Genomic DNA, 22316 nt, shown 5'->3' with positions numbered 1-22316 from the left:
TCTAAGCTAGTAAGGAGGTGGCGAGAGAACAATCTGGTCTATAGGAAGAAAGGAGCATAGCATCTCTTCAGAATCTAAGAGGGTAGGAAATATCTATTTTGTTTGATTTGGTTATTTAGCCTACACCTCTGTGATTCATACCTTGTTTGCAAAGGTTAATAAGCATGACTTGAATCTCTGTCTAACTGCAGTATCAATACATTTGTTCCGTGTCTATTACAGAGACACCTAAGTACTCGAGCAAGCTAATCAAGGTTTCAATTACCCCAGTGAGAAAGAAAGACTTCTCAGTTACAATCATAGTTGATTGGTTGATGAAGTATTCATGAGATCTTGCATAAGAGGAATTTTATAGGTCATTTGTACTGTAATAAGTGGAAATATCTGGGAAGGGGAAAAAAAAAAGTTTTAGCAGTATTACAGTGCTGACAGAGTCTTCAGAGGTACTGACTCTCAGAGTGTGGTTGCTGCAGCTGAAAATTCTTTGCCCTGAGCATTTGTCATGACTCCTTCAATCCATTATGCCCTCTAAACACAGTGAAACTAGAGAAAAGGAATATCTAAAGTTGTTTGATGTTAATTAAAGAGTAAGATTCCTTCTTTTCTTTAATGGAAAGCCTTAATTTGTGCCCAAATCATTGTACTATCTTATATAGGGTTTTTTTGCTAATCATCTGGTGGTTCAATTCTTTGTTCAGAGGCTGAAAAGCTCATCTCTCATATTCTGTAACCTGATATCATCATTCTCAAATGGGAGTGAGAAAGATCTGGAAGAGCTCAGTTCAGTCACTCAGTTGTGTCCAACTCTTTGTGACCCCATGAACCGCAGCACGCCAGGCCTCCCTGTCTATCACCAACTCCCGGGGTTCACCCAAACCCATGTCCATTGAGTCAGTGATGCCATCCAAACGTTTCATCCTCTATCATCCCCTTCTCCTCCTGCCCTCAATCTTGCCCAGCATCAGGGTCTTTTGAAATGAGTCAGCTCTTCGCATCAGGTGGCCAAAGTATTGGAGTTTCAGCTTCAACATCAGTCCTTCCAATGAATACCCAGGACTGATCTCCTTTAGAATGGACTGGTTGGATCTCCTTGCAGTCCAAGGGACTCTCAAGAGTCTTCTCCAACACCACAGTTCAAAAGCATCAGTTCTTCGGCGCTCAGCTTTCTTTATAGTCCAACTCTCACAGCCATACATGACCACTGAAAAAACCATAGCCTTGACTAGATGGACCTTTGTTGGCAAAGCAATGTCTTTGCTTTTTAATATGCATCTGGAAGAGTAGATGAGTCCAGATTTACTATGACCTTTGGTATTCTTTAGGATTTTCTCCCACTTATCCTAACAAATATGGACCTCAGCCCAAGTTCCACATTGGTAGTCGTAACATATATTTGGATCTGTGTTTCCCAGCAACTCTTATCCTTGGTTACAGGCAAGTGCAGCAAATTGCAGCTATGTCTAGCAGCCAGAACAGTTCAAGCAGAGTGTGTTAGATATCTATCTATATGAAGCAGAGTGTTGGAAAGGAAGGAGAATTTTGTTAAAATTATTCTGGAAAATGATAATGAGGCATCATACATATAATTGCCTTTCCTTTGCATTGTCATGCTCAGCACATCTTGGGGACAGGGAAAGGACATTGCTTCTATAACCCTAGTTCACTGGTCTGGACGACCTTTCCATTTCTGCCTATCTTGCCTCCAGTTATGCCTGAAATTAAATGAGAACCCCACCAACAAGCAAAAAGATTATATCATCCTATCTTCTCTTTGAAATCCTCCAGTAGATGGTTTTCCAGCAAGACTTTGTTATTGTTTAGTCGCTAAATCGTGTCCAACTCTTTGCAACCCACTTAGCCCTCCAGGCTCCTCTGTGCATGGGATTTTCCAGGCAAGAATACTGGATTGGGTAGCCATTTCCTTCTCCAGGGGATCTTCCCCACCCAGGGATTGAACCCACGTCTCTTGTGTCTCCTACATGGCAGACAGATTCTTTACCACTGAGCCACCAACTAGCAGCCTCCTATTGGTCACTTGAGGAGAGTTTCACAAATCCTGGGGTAGTAGACTGAGTGTACACTAATTCTCCTTTAAGCAGAACAAATGAATACAACATTCTGAGATAAATGCAAAAGAAAGAAAACTTCTTATTTCCAGGTCAAATGGCCTTGGAGTATGTGCTTTATTTTCTTAGGGAGATGACAGAACTAACTCCAGATGTTAAAAAAACAATAACAGGAAAAAAAAAAAATCTACTGCCTTTCCCCGGGAAACTTCATCTTTCTGTTTTTGCCAGTCTCATAAGGTGTGTTGAACTCTAAGTAAGATGATATGTGAATTTCATTATTAGTCTACATAGCAAAATATTCTGTGATGTTTTTGTTTCTTAGATCTGTTAAGTATGTATATTAACACAAGAATTTCCCCCCAAAATTATTGTTTATTCTATCTGTATCTTTTTACTCATGAATCGAGAAGGCAAGTCCTGTCATCTGTATAAAGTTTTGGGGTCTGAGAAAGAGTATATGTTTTGTTTCTTCATAGCTTTACTGGATGTTGCAAGATTTCCATATCAAAAAGAAGCCTCCCTGTCCCCAGTGCACCTGTGCATATGTTTGCACACCTCTGGGCTAGGGTTTTGAAATGGAGTACAGATCCTGAACTGGTATTGCCCAACTGTGGAATTATATAATGATAATAACCACCCCATTTACTGCATACTTCTTTAATGTGCCAAGCACGGTGCTTAATGGCTTCAGATGCAATATCTCAAAAACTCACAGACCAACACTGTGAAGTACAGGTATTTCGTATTTCAGCAAAGCAGGCTTAGCACAGTTAAGTAAGTGGGCCAAGGAGATAAAGCATGATGGTCGCTAGACAACTAGGATTTAAGTCAGATTTCTTAGCTCCTAAAGGCCATCCTATGTTCACAAGGGTATGCTGCTCTACTCAGAATGTTTAGATTATGGGTCTTGACTTGAAAGAAACAAAATAAGTACGCCTCTTTCCCATCATTTTTACTCTGGGCATAAAATTCCTGGGTCAGGAAATTTGAGAAATCTTATCAACAAGATGCATTATAAAATGGAGCCTTAGAATCATCATACTTGTCTAAGAAACAGAAATTTACAGTATCCAGGTCAGCAGTTCTTTGGAATTTTAAGTGTTCGGTGTTATTTTAAAAGAGATTAAAGGAAACAATTTCAAATTCTGAAATGGTAGTATAAGACAGAAAGAAGGTAAAAGAAAAAAAAAGCTCCAACAGCACAGTTTGAATTAAAGCTTAAAAAGGATCAGATGCTAGGACAGTTCAAGATAAACGATGTGGAGAGAATTCACCTATTTCATTGAGTTTTCATCAAACAATTATCTCTCGCTGATTCACCTTTAGTGTATAAAACGATTTTCAATATAATGCATGTCAGGTTTCTTTATATTGTTGCCAAATGATTTGACTCAGTATCATTTGTGAATCCTTCTTACATCCCTGATGAATGAAGAAACACTCAGTGGCTTGATCACAGGGTGCCTCTGGCAACAGCGTTGCCAATTTTTTCACCAGGACACTTTCAACACATTCTTTTAAGGTTGTGTGACTCTCTTCTAATACAGCTTCCAATACTGAAAATGAATCACAATCTTGCCAAGGATATTCTCACAGATACCCAGGATAATTCAAAACTCAAAAGAGAAAAAAATAAATTTCTAGGTTTTTTTTTTTTTTTTTTATGAGTGCCAAGTGATAGTGATATCTATCTATATATATACATATTTGGATTTTTAAAATTACCTTTAAGGGACTTCCCTGGTGATCTAGTTGTTAAGACTCTGTGCTCCTATTTCTGGGGACACGGGTTTGATCCCTCGTGGGGGAACTAAGATCCTGCATGCCATGCGGTGGGACCAAAGTAAATAAATAAATAATGTTACCTTCAATGCCAGTGATATGGTAGTTGAAAATCATGTTCAGTATGCTTATGAGGGTAGATGGTATCAAGATGCTACATTTCTAGTCATGGATCACATCCTCGTGTCTTCCAAAAAAGAGAGGGGATTGTGCAAATGAAGCTATTGAAAACGCATGAGGTCATGTGTGCTTACCATTTAAACTTTCAGATGTTTCTTTCACATATAATTATGACTGCCATCATGTAGTGAGTATTTCTCTGTACCAGGCATCGTCTTCAGTTTTATATAAACATTATTTCCCTTAATCTCTTGAACAACTAAGTAATTTGAGTGTAGTACCAACTGGCGCTAGTGGTAAAGAACCCGGCTGCCAATGCAAAAAGATGTAAGAGACGCAGGTTCGAATCCCTGGGTCAGGAAGTTCCCCTGGAGGAGGGCATGGCAATGCACTCCAGTATTCATGCCTGGAGAATCCCATGGACAGAGGAACCTGGCAGTCTACTGTTCATAGGGTTGCAAAGAGTTGGACACGACTGAAGTGACTTAGCATCTCTGTTCTACAGATGTATAAACTAAAGCTCAGAGAAATGAAGTAACTAACTTGTTCAAGGTCACACAGCTCTTAGGATAAGTGATGGGAACTTGGATATGAAACCAGGTTAAGGTGACTCCAAGATCCATTTTTCTTGCTAATTGCTCTACTTCTCCATCCCTCAAGTATACTTTGACTTTCAGTGAGATCCCAGTGCTTGCAGAGTGCCTCTGAAGTCAGCACGGGGATAAAAAGCCCTTGAATGCAAAGGAAGTAAGGAATAGGTTTTGGTGGGCAGTGGTTTTCATTTTTAAATATCATGAGATTAGAAGATGCTCGGTTTGTGTAGACCTAACATGAAAGAGGCTGGCATCTGAGCCCCCTGGAATTTTCTAAACCAGTTTCATCCATTTCTTGAAGTTTAATTGGGATATATGAGAGGTCTTATCATTTACATGAGGTGTGGGTTTTATTGTTGTTGTTTTTTAACATGACATTTTTAGTCCATAGGTCTCATTTGTTAATTATGCTCAACAAAGGAAATAGGATTTGTAATTTATTCTTATCTTTCAGTGAGACAATAGAGACTTTAAATTAGTTAGAGATTTAAAATGAGGTTGGTGAGTACAAAAATTTTACAGTCAATCTTGGAGACATTTTTTATTGCATTCTACTCCTGTGCTTTTTCCTGACTCTTGCAAAATAGATATGCCAGTAAAACTGATACTTTTTTTTCTGTAAGCATTTCTTATCTTGGTGAGGTTACTACCATAACACTTTCTCAATTAGCATCCTCTTAACAGAACACAGTTCTTCACATTGACAGAATCTAATCAGTTGGCATTCCCAACCCTAAGAAATAATGATTGATGCCTACTCGAGAATCATGTTGAAGTAGACAAGTTAGCATTTAAAATGTTTAGTGAGGCTCTAGAACACTTTCTAACACCATACACAAAAATAAACTCAAAATGGATTAAAGATCTAAATGTAAGACCAGAAACTATAAAACTCCTAGAGGAGAACATAGGCAAAACACTCTCCGACATAAACCACAGCAAGATCCTCTATGACCCACCTCCCAGAATATTGGAAATAAAAGCAAAACTAAACAAATGGGACCTAATGAAACTTAAAAGCTTTTGCACTACAAAGGAAACTATAAGTAAGGTGAAAAGACAGCCCTCAGATTGGGAGAAAATAATAGCAAATGAAGAAACAGACAAAGGATTAATCTCAAAAATATACAAGCAACTCTTGAAGCTCAATTCCAGAAAAATAAATGACCCAATCAAAAAATGGGCCAAAGAACTAAACAGACATTTCTCCAAAGAAGACATACAGATGGCTAACAAACACATGAAAAGATGCTCAACATCACTCATTATCAGAGAAATGCAAATCAAAACCACAATAAGGTACCATTACACGCCAGTCAGGATGGCTGCTATCCAAAAGTCTACAAGCAATAAATGCTGGAGAGGCTGTGGAGAAAAGGGAACCCTCTTACACTGTTGGTGGGAATGCAAACTAGTACAGCCGCTATGGAGAACAGTGTGGAGATTTCTTAAAAAACTGGAAATAGAACTGCCATATGACCCAGCAATCCCACTCCTGGGCATACACACTGAGGAAACCAGATCTGAAAGAGACACGTGCACCCCAATGTTCATCGCAGCACTGTTTATAATAGCCAGGACATGGAAGCAACCTAGATGCCCATCAGCAGATGAATGGATAAGGAAGCTGTGGTACATATACACCATGGAATATTACTCAGCCGTCAAAAAGAATTCATTTGAATCAGTCCTAATGAGATGGATGAAACTGGAGCCCCTTATACAGAGCGAAGTAAGCCAGAAAGATAAAGAACATTACAGCATACTAACACATATATATGGAATTTAGAAAGATGGTAACGACAACCCTATATGCAAAACAGAAAAAGAGACACAGAAGTACAGAACAGACTTTTGAACTCTGTGGGAGAAGGTGAGGGTGGGATGTTTCAAAAGAACAGCATGTATATTATCTATGGTGAAACAGGTCACCAGCCCAGGTGGGATGCATGAGACAAGTGCTCGAACCTGGTGCACTGGGAAGACCCAGAGGAATCGGGTGGAGAGGGAGGTGGGAGGGGGGATCGGGATGGGGAATATGTGTAAATCTATTGCTGATTCATGTCAATGTATGACAAAACCCACTGAAAAAATAAATAAATTAATTAAAAAAAAATAAAATAAAATGTTTAGTGAGGCTCAACAAATATAAAGTGTTGTTAATCACAGTCAGTTATTTAAAGGTTTTTTTAAAAATTCCAATCTCAAATTTGCTCCTGTTGCTTTTATTCTTTTAATTATTTGGATTTTGTTTTATAAGAGTTAGGTTGAAAAAAATACATCCTTTTTTTTTTTTTTTTACTTTGAATTTATTTATTTATTTATTTATTTTTATTTATTTATTTATTTTTTTCCAGTGGGTTTTGTCATACATTGATATGAATCAGCCATGGATTTACATGTATTCCCAATCCCGATCCCCCCTCCCACCTCCCTCTCCACCCGATTCCTCTGGGTCTTCCCAGTGCACCAGGCCCGAGCACTTGTCTCATGCATCCCACCTGGGCTGGTGATCTGTTTCACCATAGATAGTATACATGCTGTTCTTTTGAAATATCCCACCCTCACATTCTCCCACAGAGTTCAAAAGTCTGTTCTGTATTTCTGTGTCTCTTTTTCTGTTTTGCATATAGGGTTATCGTTATCACCTTTCTAAATTCCATATATATGTGTTAGTATGCTGTAATGTTCTTTATCTTTCTGGCTTACTTCACTCTGTATAATGGGCTCCAGCTTCATCCATCTCATTAGGACTGGTTCAAATGAATTCTTTTTAATGGCTGAGTAATATTCCATGGTGTATATGTACCACAGCTTCCTTATCCATTCATCTGCTGATGGGCATCTAGAACCTCGAATAGCCAAAATAATCTTGAGAAAGAAGAATGGAACTGGAGGAATCAACCTGCCTGACTTCAGACTCTACTACAAAGCCACAGTCATCAAGACAGTATGGTACTGGCACAAAGACAGAAGTATAGATCAATGGAACAAAATAGAAAGCCCAGAGATAAATCCACGAACCTATGGACACCTTATCTTTGACAAAGGAGGCAAGGATATACAATGGAAAAAAGACAACCTCTTTAACAAGTGGTGCTGGGAAAACTGGTCAACCACTTGCAAAAGAATGAAACTAGAACACTTTCTAACACCATACACAAAAATAAACTCAAAATGGATTAAAGATCTAAATGTAAGACCAGAAACTATAAAACTCCTAGAGGAGAACATAGGCAAAACACTCTCCGACATAAATCACAGCAAGATCCTCTATGACCCACCTCCCAGAATATTGGAAATAAAAGCAAAACTAAACAAATGGGACCTAATGAAACTTAAAAAAATACATCCTTATCCCTCAAAAGAGTTCTCTCATCAGTCTTCATATTTTTTGGAGAGTTAACCAAGGTTTTGAAATTTCTTATCTTTCTCTCTAGTAAAATTAAAGATTGTTGATATGAAACCATAGTTAAGATTTCCCTTTCTCATTGTAAATTTATTTCCTATGTAGGGAGAATTAAATAGGCATGTGTTTCCCATCCCTAATTTCCTAAAGCCAGAGCCAAAGAGTAAAACCACCAAGAGGAATAGGATCTTCTTTTTAGCATGATGCTTCTTCATGAAGACAGAATTGGTGATATCAGAACTGAATCTTACTCCACAGTCTGTGTTGCTTGAAAAATACATGCCTTTATAGATGTCTGCATTCATTTCTATTATTGTCAAGCCACAGAAATTATTTTCCTCTTTGTTTTGGTCTCTTTAAGAGTACGCCATTATGCCATTTCAAACTGTGTGACTGTTTCGTAGTTAAATTTATTCCTGAAACATTTAAGAAGATGTCAACTGATGGACCTATTACTTGTTCTGTTTCATTGTTTATAGACTTACATTCATGGTGTTTTATAAGTGCCAGTTCCAAGTCTCCCTTTCATATAGAAATTTAACCCATTCCCATATGATGAATTTTTCTACTAGTGATTCGGTGATATTATTGACTGATTTTCTTCTAAATTGTATTAGTTTAGATTTTTATATAAACTTTTTTTAGTTTTGTTTTTAAGAAATAAAAGGAACAAAATGTGAAGAATGCCATAGAAATAGTATGAGTCAAGTTCATGAACCACATAATGCCTATCAATGATCTATATCATTTCTGTTCTCAGAGTATAGTTTATATTTGGGCTTTTTTGTATTTTTATAATTATTCTACAATCTTCATTATGTAATCTTAGTCTACAAGAGAATACTTATAAAAACATCAGCAGTCTTGGGAATAAGGTTGCCACATTTTTCACATAAAAATACTAGATGCCCAGTTAAAGTTGAATTTCAGATAAACTATGCTAAAATCTTTTGTTATCAATGTCCCACATATTACCTGATTTTCTAAAATGAGTATATCCCAAATATTGCATGGAGAATGAATGAGTTTTAGTATCAAGATGTCCCAACTATTGCATGAAATTTTTTGATATAAGTATATGCTAAGTATTGAATGGGATATACTTAAACTAAAAAAAAAAAGAGAAATTCATGTTATTACTCAGTCATAAAAAAGAATGAAATACTATCTAACATTCACATTTAGCTGAGTGTCCTGTTTTTTATCTGACAACTTTATTTGGAAGGCATCATGGTAATGTGAGTGAACATTTGTGGTTCTGGTATTTAAGTACCTGCAGAGCCTTGGACATCTCATTTAACCTCCCTTTACCATCTGTAAAATGAGAACAAATACTAGTTATTTTGTAGGATTTCTATAAATATTTGAAGTTCTTTACTTTAAATACCTGGCACATAATAAATTTCCATTAAAAAATAGCTGTTATTATCAGGACAAGAAAGAAATACAACTGCAAGTTACCAGTTTTTTCTATCTTCATAATAAATGACAGCACTCAACAGCTAAATAGTCCAGTAGACTGATAATGGAAGCATCCATCCAGATGTTGGTTGATGGTTCACCAGATCAGAAATCTGACTGGTAATAAAATATACACAAGCATTAACCTCCCTTCTCTCTTCTGCTACTCACCTCCTCTTATGTTACTTACCAAAGATCATGCAACTTGTTAGTATCAGAGCCTGAATGTATGTTGCCTTTGCATGTTGCCTTTTTTTCTAAGTTACAATTCTATTTCAATCCTGCCTTTTTCAAATACTTATTTTTTATTTTATTAATTTTTATTGAGATATAATTTACATATCATAAAATTCACCCTTTTGAAGTACCAAATCAGTGGTTTTTAATATATTCACAAGTTTCTGCAATGATCACCACTACGTAATTCCAGAACATTTTCATCATGACCAAAAAGAAGCCCCATACTCATTAACAGTCATTCTCCATTCCCCACTCCTCCTTCTCCTGTCAACCAATAGTCTACTTTCTCTCTCCATGGATTTGTCTATTCTGGACACTACATATGAATGGAATCATACCATATGTGGCCTTTTGTGTTTGACTTTCTTTCACTTAGCATAATATTTTAAGGTTCATTCATGTCGTGTCATGTATCAGTACTTTATTCTTCTTATGTTCGAATAATATTCCATAAACAGTATGTACCACATTTTGTTTATCCATTTATCAGCTGATAGACGTTTGGGTTGTCTCCACTTACTGGCTATTGGAAATAATTCTTCTAATGAAAAGTCTTGCACATGTTTTTGTATGAACATGTGTTTTCTTTTCTCTTGGATACATATCCAGAAGTGGAATTGTTGGGTCCTATTGTAACTCTATGTTTAGCATTTTGAAAAACTCAGAGAGCTTTCCAAGATGACTCACTATTTTACTTTCACACCAGCAATGCAAGGCATTCGAATTTTTCCAATTCCTCACTTGTTATTATCTGTTTTGTTGTTTTTTTTTATTATAGCCATCTTAGTATTCATAAAGTGGTACCTCATTGTGATTTTGATTTGTAGTTCCCTAGTGACTAATGATGTCAAATGTCTTTTCCTATACTTATTGGCTCTCTATCTGCTTTGCAGAAATATCAGTTTAAATCTTTTCCCCATTTTTAGTTGGGTTACTTGTCTTTTTATGGTTGATTAGTAAAAGATTTATATATTCCTATCAGATATACGACTTACAAATATTTTCTCCCATTCTGTGTTGTTGTTTTTGTTTTCCCCTCCCTTTTGGCTGCACCACACAGCTTGTGGGACCTTAGTACCCCAACCAGGGATTGAACCCAGGCCCTGGCAGTGAGAGTGCCAAGTTCTAACCACTGGACCGCCAGGGAATTCCCTTGACAATGTTCTTTGATAGATAAAAGTTTTTAGTTTTGATGAGGTTTTATTTATCTGTTTCTTTCTTTGGTTGTCTGTGCTTTTGGTGTCATATCCACTTATCTTTTCTTCCTCAAAGAATCAAACAAACATTAAACACTGAGGAGAGACATGAGTTCTTTTCCCAACTTTGCAATTACATAAATGTGTGACCTTAGACAAGTAGTTAAACTCATTCAGAACTCAGTTTCCATATCTGCAAAAAGAAGATTCTTTCAGTGGAACAGGCAATTTTCAGTTTTTGGTGAATAATTTCTATAAAACCCCCTAGGTTAGTGGTTCTCAACCTGGGTAACATCTGCCAGTCTCTGGAGACATTTTGGCTGTCACAACCAGAAAGAGGTGCTACCGGCGTCTAGTCAGTGGAGGTCAAGAGTGCTGCTAAATATCTTACAAGACACATGGCACTCCCCCAACAAAGAATTTATTGTTGTTGCTAAGTTGTATACAACTCTTTGTGACCCCATGGACTGTACCCCATTGGGCTCCTATGTCCATGGAATTTCCCAGCAAGAATACTGGAATGGGTTGCCATTTACTTCTCCAGGGGACCTTCCTAATCCAGGGATCAAACCCATGTCTCCTGCTTGGCAGGCGGATTCTTTACCACTGAGCCACCTGGGAAGCCTACAACCAAGAATTGTCTTGCCCCAAATGACAACAGTGCTGAAGTTGAGAAATGCTGCTCCAAAATTATGATTCTATTATTCAAGTTTAAGTGGTAATTCTTTGAGTTTGTCTACAGGAGCCAGAGTATTTTGTGCTCTTAGCATAATTCTAGATGTGCTAGTATGATAGCAGTAGTAGAAGGGAGAGGTACCAATAATTCTTGCAAATCAGAAGAATATTTTGAAAGCGCTTTTTAAAGGCTTTTGAAATCTATTATAGGGACTTCCCTGGTAGTCCAGTGGCTAAGATTCCATACTCCCATTGCAGGGGGCCTGGGTTCGACCCCTGGTTGGGGAACTAAGATCCCACATGGTCCATCTAATGATTCCAACATGCCTCAACTAAAAAGAATGATCCCTCATGCCACAATGAAGATTGATCCTGCATGCTGCAACTAAGACGTGGCATAGTCAAATAAATAAATAAATACAAATAAAGGTTTTTAAAACTAAATAAATGAAAACTATTATATCTTTTAATATGTAGAACAAATATTTCAATATAGGTACCTCCAGGCCAAGCCTTGTAGATGTATTCTTGTTACTGAGTCTTCTTTGGGGTTTTTGGAACAAAATAGTTTCTGTGAAATAGTTGGTACATGCTGTGAAATAGGTCTAATGAATTAGAATAGGAAAAAGAAAAGCAGAACAATTTGATGGAAGGAACTTGGAGTTGATGTGTCTCTGTATTAGTGATTTCTCTAAAATGACTCTTCTCTAAAGTACCATTAGTCCAGCTGAACTTTTGACTCTAACTTTTTCCCATACTGTCTGATGAAATGTACTGATTACCTTGAGTTCCACACATAATCTATGCAAAATAAAACACACAATAACTGGAAGTGCATTTCAGCATTCCTAAAGATCTTGACATGTAAATGCTATTAAACTTGCAGGTTTGTCTTTGCTGTGACAATATGGCTGATTGTTTCATGTCTTGCACCATTAGATTTAATGATGACCACCACCACACCCACCACCATCATTGTCATAGACTAAGTGTTCTAAGTACTTTATAAATGTATCTCATTTTCCCTCACAAAATCTTATCAGTTGGTTTTAAAAAAACATTTTTCAGGAAAGGGGAAAGTGTAAAAAAAAAGTGGTAGAATACCTGCTAACCATATTTCCCTATTAAACTTTTTCTTGTGTATCAAAGCTATTTCACATTTCAACAACAGAGACAGAATGTTTATTGGTAAATCTGTAAATATTCATGTTTCTAATTTTCTAGCACCCCAGGTAATAGCAATTAAATCCTGAATATACCTTTTTTTTTTTCAAGAAGAAATATCTTAGGTTTATTTCATCCTCTCAAAAGTACATGCACATATCTAAAAGCTGCTATAATACTATTCCATCTCTGAACATCTACACATGTGTATTTAAAATTTTAAAATTGCACAAGTCCTCTAATATATAGGCAATGTAAGAATTTTTAACTTTGTTTACATGTACAGGAAGCAGTGAAAGAAAACAACAAGAGAAAAGAACTGGAAGAGAAGACTAGGAGGGCAAAGCTTGCAAAAGAGAAAGCTGAACAAGAAAAGTTGGAACGCCAGAAGAAAAAGAAACAACTCATTGATATAAACAAAGGTATGAAGTGCTTCCATTTAAAAAAAAAAAAAAGACATATGAAGTGTAAAGTAATTGCATTTAATTAATTTTGAATTATAAACTGAATAATTATGGTTTTGGTAGAAAATTTACCATATTATTAGTTACCTTTATCAAATGTCTCTCATTATCTTTATTTCTTGTCATCCTACACTGAACACAGGATTTTTGATAGCCAATGCAAGGTAATATGTTGTTGCAACACTCTTTCTTTTCATTTTTTTAATCAAATTATATATGTTCTGAATGAGGCAGTGGTAAGAGAAGAAGAGAGTGAGATGAAAAGAGAAACACTGGTCTGGGGAGATGAGCCTTATGGTTTTAATTTTATTTTATTGGCACGTGCCTATTGATAGTACAGCAATGACTAACACCCTCCTTTGGGATCTTGAACATTTCACGTCTTAATGGATATTGACAGCACTATTAAAAGTTGAAAAAAAAGTAGGGAGAAAGCACCTTGTCCAGCTGTGAGCCTATGAATAAAATACTGGTATATCCACATAGTATGAAGTAAGTTGTTTTCTTGGTTAGCAAGAATGACTGCCTATAAAAGGTGGATCTTTTTGCTTTGGTTTTGTTTTCTTTTTAAAGAAGAGAGGGAGGAAAGAAAGTGATCAGCCTCAGGTACCTGCAACTGAATAATGAAAAAGCATAGCCTTTGCCACTGAGGGTTAGAGAATTTAAAAACAAAACAAAATCTGAACAGGATGCAAGATAATATGATTAATATGGACTACCTGTTTCTAAATATATGATATTCAGAATTGCAAGCACTGTATAATGTTTACTATGTGCCAAGCACTGTTCTAAGGCTTTCACATATTTTAAGAACATTAATCTTCATAACATCTCTCTGAGACAGATGCTATTATTATCTCATTTTACAGACGAGGAAACTGAAGCTCATAGAAATTAAGGAACTTGCCAAGGTCACACAAATAGGAAGTATTAGAAGCAAGATTAGAATCTAAATAGTCTGGTGATAGCATCTGTACACTTATAAATGCCATTGTCAAATAATAACAATAACAAGAGCAACAACAGCAAACATACAGTACTTACTGTGTATCAGGAACTGTTCTAGGATTTTATGCATTTGAATTTATTTAATCCTCACAAAACCCTAACAGAAGAGTATTACTATCTCATTTTAAGATGAGGAAACAGAGGCACAGAGAAGTTAAGGGAGTTGTCCAAGTTGACATAGAGTAGGAGGTAGAACCAAGATCTGAACCTAGGCAGTCTGTGGCCAAAGTTAATTTTTAATTATTGTTATGCATTTTTAATTACAAGTATTTATTATAATTGAAAGTGAAAGTGTTGGTCGCTCAGTCGCATCCAACTCTGCAATCTCACAGACTGTAGCCCACCAGGCTCCTCTGTTCATGGAATTCTCCAGGCAGGAATACTGGAGTGGGTTGCCACTCCCTTCTCCAGGGTATCTTCCTGACCCAGGGATCGAACCCCGGTCTCCTGCATTGCATGCAGATTCTTTACAATCTGAGCCTCCAGGGAAGCCCCATTATCAATTATTCTGCCATAAATCTTCTAAAGTGATATTTGGCAAATCTTCTAAAGTGATATTGCTACTAGTTTCTTCATACCTTTAAAATACATACAAATTTTTAGGAAGTGACTACAGTTTATTTTTTTGCCCAGGAAATAAGCATAATTTTCAAAGAAAAAAAGTATACAGAATGGATAAACAGCAAGGTCCCACTTATGGCACAGGGAACTATATTCAGTATCTTGTAAAATACCATAATGGAAATGAATGTAAAAAAGAATATACATATATATATATATATATATATATATATATATATATATTCTCAATAAATGACTGATTTACTCAGAGGAAAATGGAGCATGACAGCTCTTGCAAGTCATTGCACAGATACGCCAACATCCCTAATTTTGATTGAGGCAGAATCTCAGTGGAACATTTGGGTCTCCCAAACACAAGCACACACATATACTCATAGACACACACATTTCAAGGTGTGGAGATTGAGGTGTTTTTCACTCTGTTTCTTTGCTGATTCATGCCCACTCCATAAAATCTGTGTTAAAGGTGAGGTCTTTCCCCAAGCCTAGTTATTTTCTGTCTGTTTGGATTGGGTGGGATATATCTTCTGCCATATGTGTGTGTGTGTGTGTGTGTGTGTGTGTGTACGCCTGTGTGTGTGTGTGTGTATACATACACACATATAACTGAATCACTGCACTGTACACCTGAAACTAACACAATATTGTAAATCACTGTGAGGGGAAAGGGGAAAGTGTTAGTTGGTCAGTGGTGTCCAACTCTTTGCCACCGCGTGGACTGTGGCCTGCCAGGCTTCTCTGTCCATGGGATTCTCCAGACACGAATACTAGACTGGGTAGCCATTCCCTTCTCCAAGGGATCTTCAAAATTCCAGGGATCGAAACTATGTCTCCTGCATTGCAGGCAGATTCTTTAATGTCTGAGCCACCAGGACATTTTAAAAATAATAAAAAGAAAAAAGTAAACTGCCAAGGTAAAATAAGATAGTATCAACATAATTTAGCAAGCAAGTTTCATAATTAGGATCAAAAGAAGAGGTCCTGACTGATGATCACTCAATTAGGGGAAGGAGTAGAGCACAGCATGGCAGTGGGTATTTGCAGGAAGTTCTCACTTAATAGGTGATAGAATCAGTAGAATAGCACTGAATATTAGCTCCCTTATGTGCATGGAGGAGTACTGAAAGAAGAAGCTGGAAGAGGTAGAGGATAGATTGTGCATTCTCTTGGTTATGCTAAGGGTCTTACACTGAGAGCTATGGTAAATCTATGAATGCTTCTACATAGAAAGTTAATGTGCTTTTATAGGTTTCTTAGAAAGATCATTTTGACAAAAGCATAGAGAATTGACTGAAAAGGGAACAGCATGAGACAACAGAGGTTAAGAGGTTATCACAGTCTTGACAAGAGAAGATGGTGGCCTGAATTAATGCAATCGTAGTGCCATTACAGAAGTCACCAGTAAGAAGTGTATTCTATTCTATAGGTTGTGGATATGTATAGACAGATTTATTTTAAGGAATTGGCTCATGTGATTATAGAAGCTGGCATGTGGAAAATCTGCAGAGTAGGATGGCACCCTGGAGAGCCAGGGAAGAACCCATGTTGCAGTTCAAGTCCAAAGGCAATCTGCTGGTAGAATTCCCTCTTGCTCAGGGGCAATCAGTTTTTTGATCTTTTCAGAACTTCAGTTGATTGGATGAGGCCCACCTGCATTACAAAGGGCGATCTGATTTACTAAAAAATCCATTGACTTAAATATTTATCTCATCCAAAAACACCCTCATTACTCTGAACTAATATGTGGATACCATGGCCCAGTCAAGCTGACACATAAAATTAACCATCACCAGAGAACTATTAAAATGTAGAATTCACTGACCCTGAAAATTTTAGATGGGAGAATCAAGGGAAGGGGGCATTAAAGAAGGTGGTACCTTCTTTAATAAATAAATCAATTTAATAAATAAAAAACAATTCACAAATAGAGCAGACTTCATCAGGAGAATTACATGATAGGTGACATTTTGAATCTCGTGTCATTTTAAGAAACGTTGTAAAGATGGGAAATATCTAAGAAGCTATTGTGTGTGTGCATATGAAACCCGGGAAAGGTTTAGATGAGAAAGACACACTTGAGAATCATTGGTTTTTGATTATTAAAGTTAGGATATATTAGTTACCTAGTCTTCCCAGGTGGCTCAGTAGTAAAGAATCTGTCTGCCAATGCAGGGGCTACAGGAGACATGAGTTTGATCCCTGGGTTGGGAAGAGCCACTGCAGGAGGAAATTTCAACCCACTCCAGTGTTCTTGCCTGGAAAATCCCATGGACAGAGGAGCTTGGTGGGCTAAGTCCATGGAGTTGCAAAGAGTTGCACACGACTGAGCACACACGCAGGCATGCAAGCTTATTAGTTTCCTAGGCCTTCTATAAGAAAATACCACAAACTGGATGGCTTAGAACAACAAGGTTTATTGTCTCCCACTTCTGGAGGGCAGAAATCTGAAATGAAGGTATTGGCAGGGTGCTGCTCTTTCTGAAAACACTAGGGAAGGATCCATCCATTCCAGGCTTCTCCCTTTGTTTCTGTTAGTTCCTTGGCTTGTGGCAGCATAACTTAAGTCTTCACATGGCATTCTCCATGTGTACACATCTGTCCCTTCGCATGGCGAAGGGAAACCAGTCATGTTGGATTAGAGGTCCAACTTAACTCCAGTTTGACCTCACCATTAGGTTCTTGATTGGTGGCCCATATGTAGCAAGTGTCGTTCATTGTTCAGTAGCTATGTGGTATCCGACTCTTTGTGATCCTGTGGACTGTGGCATGCCAGGTTTCCCTGTCCTTCACCATCTCCCAGAGTTTGCTCAAACTCATTTCCATTGAGTCGGTGATGCCATCCAACCATCTCATCCTCTGTCGCCTCCTTCTTCTACCCTCAAACTTTCCAAGCATCAGGGTCTTTTCTAATGAGTCGGCTCTTTGTATCAGGCAGTCAAAGTATTAGAGCTTCAACTTCAGTCCTTCCAATGAATATTCAGGATTGATTTCCTTTAGGATTGACTGGTTTGATCTCCTTGCTTTCCAGAGGACTCTCAATGGTCTTCTCCAGTTTGAAAGCATCAATTCTTTGGTGCTCAGCCTTCTTTATGGTCCAACTCTCACATCTTATTATTGTTATTGTTTATTGTAATATTATTTTACAATTAGAGTATATGTGTGTTAGTACTTGCAAATATGTTTTAAAAAGAGATCCTTCCATTGAAATTATATAATCTTAAGAAGATCAAAGATGCAGAAAAGAAAGAATAAAAACAGAGTTTGGTAACTGGATATCAAAACGGCGTTCAGTGTCAGTGAGTTTCTTAGTATCTTGTAAAAGATACTACTGTTAACTAGGTGGAAGTCAGTTGCAGACATTCTTTTGAGTCTGGGAGGAGGCATGATGGAGCTACATAAAAGGTGAATCCATGGAAGACATGAGAATGAGGTGCCATCCGAAAGTGATTCAAAGAACTTGTAAATGTGTCCAGTTATAACAGTGTTATCCATTTTCCACTGAAAGAACTGATATAGAACACTAGATTACCATTGTGAGCTACATATAATATAAGCTGTAGAGATAGTTCATGCACATGTGACTGGAGATAGATTCATTTGGAATGAGGAAATCTTACCTGTACAAAGGTAGTCAAGTAAAGAGTCCTTGGGTAAAGAAAGTCATTTGAAAATTGCAAATGACTTTAAAAACACAGATACTTTTTCTGTAAAGTTTCTGTTTCATATGAACTTTGCAAAATTGGCAGACCATCCCTTTTTAAAAATCTCCTGTGATCCCATATAGCTAATGAGTAACAACAACAAGATGTATTTATCTGGCATGCAAAATTATATACATTCATCATGAGGAAATATTTTAGAATCTAATTATCCCGAGCAATAATGGGATAAAGCAACCACAAAAGATTATTTCTGTAATCTGGATGTGATCAACCAAACTCAGTATTAAGTAAAGATATCATGGAAACCAAGCAGCCAGATAATTACATCTTTACAGTTAAATCCATTATAAAATGCCATGTCTCCCCCCCCCCAAAAAAAAGCCATGTTTCAAGGCTCCATTTTGAAAGAATTAGAAATCCACAGGCAAAGCCCACAATAAGAAATAGTATTTTTTATTGTAAAAGAGAAAAAAGACATGGGTATATATTAAAGAAAGCATCATTTGTAAACATTAAGTGACATGATTAAAAAGTTATTAACATCTCTGCATTACAAAAGTGGAGATCAGTCCTAGCTCTGCCACCTACTCACTTTATGACCTTGTTCTCTTCCTTCATCTCTTCATGCCTCAGTTACCTCATTCATAATGGAGGATAATGACATTTGCCTCCTATTGTTTTAGTGAAGATTAAATGAGATAATTAAGTGTAGTACATAACACAGAGCCTAGAAAATTCTTGCTGCTGCTAATGATGAGTCATTTTGTGCTTACTGAAGAATTCAGAAAAAAGTTCAAGACATAGTCCCCATCCTTTTTAGTTTACAGTTTTGTCAGAGATGTGTAGGTGAGAAAAAAACTGTTCATTGACTGGGGCCCTATAAATTACATGGACAAAAGGCAGATTAACAGGAGAAAAATGAACAGATGTATTAATACATGCATCATGCATATACCTGAGAGCATTCAGTGATGAGTAACTCAAAGGGGTGGTTAGAACTTGGGCTTATATATCATCTTAGCAAAAGAATAATGCATTTTTAGAAGCTTTTAGATGAGACAAAAGCAAAGCACTTTGTGTTTCTAGTGTGGCAAATTGTGGGAACGTAAATATATGAAGAAACTAATGGAAGATAAGAGCTAGTGGGCAAACTGTTACGTAGGTTCCCCTGGTGCTGTTTCCGAAAGGATAACAGTCTATCTAGAATAGTCTCTGATGAATAACTTCTCTTTATTCCTGATAAAGAGTAATAGAGGGACACCTTCACAAATTTATGTCCTGCTTTTAGGCAGATAGCTACAGGGCTGAGTTTTTCTGGTATCCGCTTCTTCTCAATTACCTTCAGCTTGAAATAGTGGCATATTTTGGGGTGAAATATTCTGCTACTCTTCAGATGTGATAAAGCTGAACCAGCAAACAGTGTACTGATATATAACAGAGATTACTTCAGACTATCTAAAAGGAGAGATCAATGAGATCTGGTAAAATGATGTAAGGTTTCACAAGGAGTTGAAAAAATAGTTGAACTATTTTTTCACGTAGTTAACTAACTATGGCCTCTGAAGGATGGGTAATATTTGGCTAACCAGGGGTGAAACTATTCAAGTAAATGGGACTAACGTCAGCATTGGCACATGTCAGCATGGAAGGTGGAAGGCCTCATGTGGAGGAACTGTTCAGTGACCCACAGGGAAGTACATTAAAGTGATGACAAGGATAGGTCCTACGTTCAGGTCTTAGATCTACAACTGAGTACCCAGATAATCTCTGACAAAGACTTTCATCTCTCTGTGCCTTAATATCCTCCTCTATAAAAAGGAGTAATAGAACATTCTTTGTTATTGTGAGCGTAAAATGAGGTAATCCATAGAGACTGATGTCGCTAATACTCTAGTCTGTCAATTACATGTTGATGTCATTGGTCTCTGATGAACAGTTCAATGTTCAGTAAATATTTTCTCAGGTTCTGATTGTCCTCGTTTTCATCATTGACAGAGGAGGGTTTGAAATTGGAAACTGTTGGAAAAATAGGAAGACTGTTGGAAAGACTTGTGAGGAGTCTTGCAAGTCAGATGTGGGGTTGTGATGTGATGAGGTAGGAGAGTCAAGGTGATTATAGGAATTTGATTCAGGAATTTGTTCTGGCTCAGGTAGTGAGCCAGAGTACAAGAGAGGAGAGTTGAACACAAGGTGGATATAGCTGGAAGAGAGCAGTCAAAGAGGAAGAAAAAAAGGAGTTAGCTCATTTCTGATGTTCCTTTCAAAGGAGTTGCAACCTGTGGCACTTTAAGAAGGTGGTACACGAAGGAAAATTTTCATAAAAGAGATGGAGGGATAAATGGTATTTGGTGTTGGAAGCAATGGATTCACTGATGACTTTTTTTTTTTTTTTTAAGAACAGCAAAGTTTCATCAGTATGTAACTATGTATTGATATGTTTTGACATCTTAGGTTATTTCATTAATCCAACCAACATTTATTGTGCCATTCCACAAATAATTTTAATTAAAGCATACACAGTAATACATCATTTATTTAAATGTAAAATTGAGAAAGCTAATTTAAATGCAGCCAAACATATGCTAAATCAATAAATGTACTCTAAAATGTGTGTAATAGTATGTAAACTGTGCCAAGTACTTGGCATAATCTATGTTCTCCAACCTTTGATTGTATTAATATAGATGATAAATAATTTAAGGATCACAAAAAATAAATTAATTAATTCTGTAGGTAGAGTAAGAAAGCTTACCAAATATTTGTAATATTTGTGAATAAATCTCTTTCTTTTCATGTTTCTGGAACTCAGCAAATTAATTGCAAGGACTAACAGCAAGCAATAAAAATAAATGCATTTCAAAAAGGGTATTTTGAAATTGGAAACTCCAAGTGTGATTCTTATGCAAATATTATTTAATCAGGAACAGTTTTGCTTCTTCTCATATAAGATTTTATGGAAATTAGAATTACCTGTTTACTTCTAGTATGATTATAAGAACAGCTACCTGAGTCAGATTTGATGATAAATCAGTCTTCTGATAGTGAATAAGCAAATTTTAACCAATAAACCTAAACATTTAAGCTCTATCATTAGTGGTGGATAGCAATTTTAGTTTTCTGAGTTTTAAAATGATTGTATCTTATAAGTTAATTAATTCATTTCACATTATTTTAATCTGGATGGATCAAAATTATGTTTCCAAATGTCATTCCCCAGGCATTAAATTATAGTAACCAATAGTAAAGATCTGTAAATAACAGAATTAATCCCAAGCAGTATTAAAGCTTGGACTTCCCTGATGACTCAGATGGTAAAGAATCTGCCTGCAATGTGGGAGACCTGGATTTGATTCCTGGGTTGGGAAAGGTCCCCTGGAGGAGGGCATAGAAACCCATTCCAGTATTCTTACCTGGAGAATCTCCACAGACAGAGGAGCCTGGCGGACTACAGTCTATGGAGTCACAGAGTCAGACATGACTGAGCAACAAAGCATAGCACAGTATTGAAGCACCCCTGATAATATAAATTTCTGAGACAAACTAGGTGCCACATTCTATCATATTTTACAAGTGATAATGAGCAACTCATAGATGCTAATGCAAAGCAAAACAGTGACCTAACAATAAGCCCTATTTATGAAGAAACAAGGCTTCCCTGGTGGCTCAGCAATAAAGGATCTGCCTGCCAATGCCTGCCAGTGTGGGAGACACAGGTTCGATCCCTGGGTTGGGAAGATCCCCTGAAGGAGGAAATGGCTACGCACTCCAGTATTCTTGCCTGAGAAATGTCGTAGACCAAGGAGCCTGATGGGCTACAGTCCACTGGGTCACAAAGTGTTGGACACAACCTAGTGATTACACAATGAAGAAAAAAAGAATATCTGGTTGATA

At 37.0% G+C, this 22316-nt stretch overlaps 1 protein-coding gene across 2 annotated transcripts in view; it reads left to right on the top strand.

The window, feature by feature from the left end:
* DIAPH2 (diaphanous related formin 2) overlaps window positions 1–22316 on the top strand; it is a 950551-nt gene that overhangs the window by 729554 nt on the left and 198681 nt on the right. For both annotated transcript variants that reach the window (XM_043895289.1, XM_043895287.1), the window contains one exon: window positions 12996–13131. In XM_043895289.1, the coding sequence (XP_043751224.1) occupies window positions 12996–13131 (136 nt within the window). The remainder of the gene's footprint in view (window positions 1–12995; window positions 13132–22316) is intronic.

This window comes from Cervus elaphus, chromosome X (assembly GCF_910594005.1).
Source record: "Cervus elaphus chromosome X, mCerEla1.1, whole genome shotgun sequence".
In the NCBI taxonomy this organism is placed as follows: Eukaryota; Metazoa; Chordata; class Mammalia; order Artiodactyla; family Cervidae; genus Cervus; species Cervus elaphus.
Note: the sequence above shows the minus strand (reverse complement) of the source record. Positions and strands in the feature narration are given on the sequence as shown.